A 3,869-nucleotide genomic window follows, 5' to 3' on the forward strand; every position below is an offset into this window, starting at 1 on the left:
GAATGACAGCCTATAGTAGTGGAACAAGTTTTCTACGTCAAAAATTTAGAGGAATAACATTTAGGGAACAAAAGTAGATAAACCATAGGGTATACAAATTTAAGTACTTTCACCTTTTGGCCTTGTCCAAAAAAAGGATAAAAAAGACCTTGATCTAGGACACAGAAATTTAAGGTTGAGCTGAACAAGAAACTCAGCAAGCTAACTAATCATACGTTGAAGATCAACTAATTGACGAAAATGCAACATAAATAGCAGAGAAACTCTCGTCTGAGTCCAGAATCAATTGGATAAGCACAAATGTGCTGCCTATTTTGCCTTTTTCTTTTCCAAGGCACTTAATCTAATCTAAAACCCGACAAGAGAAGCCCTAAACCATCCGAAAATTTTAACAACAGCAGATCAAGGCCAATGGACTGACAGATTAGAGTCAATTTCCACTTTGGGTCTTAGTAACGTTTGGCTCAAAGGGGAAATTATCACAATAAAAGAAAAATGCCTAACATATTCTTAAGCAATCAGATCACAGTAACTGACTTATACAGATTCCTTAAATTTCATATATTTGAAGCATAATCAAAATAAAATGAGACGATCCTCAAACAATTCAGAATCTTCCTATCAAAGTTGAGCAAAAGAATAAATTAAAAGAAAATGTTCGTATAGACAAATAGTCACTGACCAAGATCCAACAACTTGAGCAAACATTCAAATAATTAAGATCCAAAGCAACTTGAATTTTCCACTAGCACCAGCACAGGAGGAGGTCCAACTGCTTCACTTTCCGCAAACACTATCTTAAAGGTACGACAGATACACAATAGCTTTTAGATTTCTGAATGTCTCTAACTACCTCTGCAGCCCGCCAATTGTCACTCCATGGGAATCTCCATATTTAAGGACTCCATTCCAAAAACACAACCACTAAGACATCACTTTACCTTACATAATTGCTCTGTACATTAAGGTATAGCACCCAATTCTTTAGTCCTAGTTCCCAACCTTTCAACCACAAAGCAAATACCAAATTGCCAAAACTGGCTCTTAGCATAGCTAGGAAGCTCAACTATTCCAGAATAGAACAATCCTGACACATTCTTATACAGTGAAGTACATTACAACTCCACGTGGAAAGACAGAGGGTTGAAGGTACACCAGCCATTTGATAAGGTTTTTCGTCCAGAAATTAGAGAGAATAGAAATGTAAATAGTAGCTAGATCACTAACTACTAGACGTACTTCAGGACAATAAGTTTCTGTCAAAATAACTGTGTTCCGCCACAAAAGGGTTGCATAATCTTTCAGCTGAAAGTTTATGGAAAAGAGAAAAATAAGAAGTCAAGACATACAATTTGCATTGGTTCCCTTATGCAGCTTTGGAACTTTTCTTTTCTTTTAGGGGATGGAAAAAGTGAGATGTCAGTGTCTTCAACATCTTCCACCACAAGTGAAGGTAGCCAAACACTATGAAATTGTTTCCTCAGATGATATTTTGACAAACTACCTACCTCCGTCTCAATTTCTTTTCTTACTTACCATATTAGCTCATTTCAGAAAAAAAAAATAAAAAAAAATCACGTGGCATGTTTAAGACAACAAGATTAAAAGACATGACTACAAAATTCAAAAGTCTATTTCACTTTCTTAAGCTGTGTGCCAACTCAAAACCAAACAAACAAATTAAAACAGAGGGAGTACCGAATTCTGTCTTAGTAACAAAAAATTCTCAGGGAACATGATATTTCAAAAATACTAGTCCTAAAGATATTCCTTTTACACAACAGCAACTACTACACCTTCATCCCAACCATAAACCTTCAGCGGTTAAAGAGTGACACAAGGCCAATATCAGTGAATAAACCTATGAATTGGCACAGAAATGTTTTCACAAAGACAGAACCAAGGAAATCCATCAGAGAAACAGAAAAGGAACTGATAAACGAACTTCACTTAACACCAAATATTCAAATTTTTAACAACTTGTGCAATAATGCAAAAGAACAAAACCAATAAAAAAAGATACATACCGGCTGAAGATCCTCTCTTTTAAGCCATACATTAACTCCCAATCTTTCTGACAGCTTAGGAGCTTTCTGCAAAGGCGTCTCATAAGCTACATCATAAACTTTCGATGACAAGATGTTTGTCAAATACTCATACCCGGTCACACCACCAGTACCTAAAACCGGAGTATTCGGTATCAAATATCCCGGCTCACACTGCAATGAGCTTGGAGAAACTCGTAGCAACGGAACCGGAGCCTCAACCGGCTCCGCCTTCAACGGTTCCGTTACCGTAGCTGGCGATGACAAGATCTCCGTCGCCTTAGCACGAATAAACGCCTTCCTTTTGCTTTTCCTCATTCCGGAAACTTTCACAGTGTTAATAGGAACAATGACGGAACTCGTCGCCGTGAATTCAGGACGGACGCAGGAATTCAATGACTTCACGGCGGTAAACCGAAGAACCTCCATTTCCTACGTTCAGATGTATAATGAAGATTAAATACGTTATTGTACAAATCCGTCGGTGGCCGGAGATGTAGATATTTTCCGGCGGCGGAGGTCGTTGGCCAAGGGTTATAGCAGATGAAGGATGACTGAGGAGGGGGAGAAATGGCCAAAATTGTGAATATTTATACAGGTAAGGCCTTGTTTGTTTGCTGAAATTGAAATTCTTATTTATGAATTTATGAATAAACTCATTGAATGCCCATTAAAACTGTGGGGACATGAACTATTTCCATAACATGGCAGGTAGAAAACTACAGTTCATCGAATCTACGGATTAATATACTTCTTAATTTTGCGATTTAGAATAAACGTATCTATGTTAAAAAAAATAATACTCTATATATACTTTTGTTTTACCTTTTTCTTTAATATAATGGTATCCATCAACTTTATTATCTAAAACTAATATATTCTTGTTATAAAAATGATTCGAATATATTCATATCATTAAACAAATTACTTTTATATAAATATCATTAGACAAAAGGATATATGTGAACTCCTCTTATAACGGTTGGGATATATGCGAGTCATTTATAAGAGTATATGTGAGTCACTTTCATAATTAGGGGCATATCAATTCTAAATAATAAAATTAAATGTATATCGGATCATCTTCCCTTAAAAAAATTAAAAAGGATTTTCTTAGTTTCAAAATTTAAAAATTACTTTACTCGCTTTCTTTATCATTCTAAATTCAATTCAGATACGACCCAACTGACAAAAGGGTATATTAGAGTAGGGGTGTGCAAAAATCAAACCGGTCAATAAATCAAACGAAAGTTGTTTTAATTGGGTCATTGCTCAAATTGGGTTATTGGGTTAACGGATTTTTAATGATTTTATAAAAAAAATTACTGGGTCGTCAATTTGGTATCAGTTTTTACTTTTTAGTATTGGATTATTGGGTAAACCAACAACTCATTAAGATGATAATAAGTTACTAATATATCCTTCATAAATATCAAATATTAATAATTTAACACTATATCAGTAATCTACACTACGGTCTACACACTTCACGCGTCATAGTACTCCTACTTCACATCAGAATTTTCATATTATGTTTTGGTTGTAACATGTTATTGTTGCCTTCGTACTACATCTACTCTTATTGATGCAAATTCTAATTATATTTCTTGTTTCACTATATCAACACATTTACATCTAATTTGTTTGGCTCACTATATCGTGCCAAATTGTTAGAGAAGTGAGAAATCGTATATTTATTTTATGAGCATTTTCTTATTGGGTAAATCGGAAATCGAACCGTTAATGGCCAAAAATCGATAAATCGAAAATCGATAAAAATATTTTTTTGATTTGTTATTGGTTAAGCATATTTAAAAATTGAAA

General features: G+C 34.6%; 1 protein-coding gene across 1 annotated transcript in view; it reads right to left on the minus strand.

The window, feature by feature from the left end:
* Positions 1-2,627, minus strand: part of LOC125864622 (threonine dehydratase 1 biosynthetic, chloroplastic) — a 6,014-nt gene extending 3,387 nt beyond the window's left edge. The window contains exon 1 of the mRNA XM_049544644.1: positions 2,028-2,627. Within this exon, the coding sequence (XP_049400601.1) occupies positions 2,028-2,474 (447 nt within the window). The 5' untranslated portion in view covers positions 2,475-2,627. The remainder of the gene's footprint in view (positions 1-2,027) is intronic.
* Positions 2,628-3,869: the final 1,242 nt, after the last annotated feature.

Source organism: Solanum stenotomum, chromosome 5 (assembly GCF_019186545.1).
Source record: "Solanum stenotomum isolate F172 chromosome 5, ASM1918654v1, whole genome shotgun sequence".
NCBI classification, from domain to species: domain Eukaryota; kingdom Viridiplantae; phylum Streptophyta; class Magnoliopsida; order Solanales; family Solanaceae; genus Solanum; species Solanum stenotomum.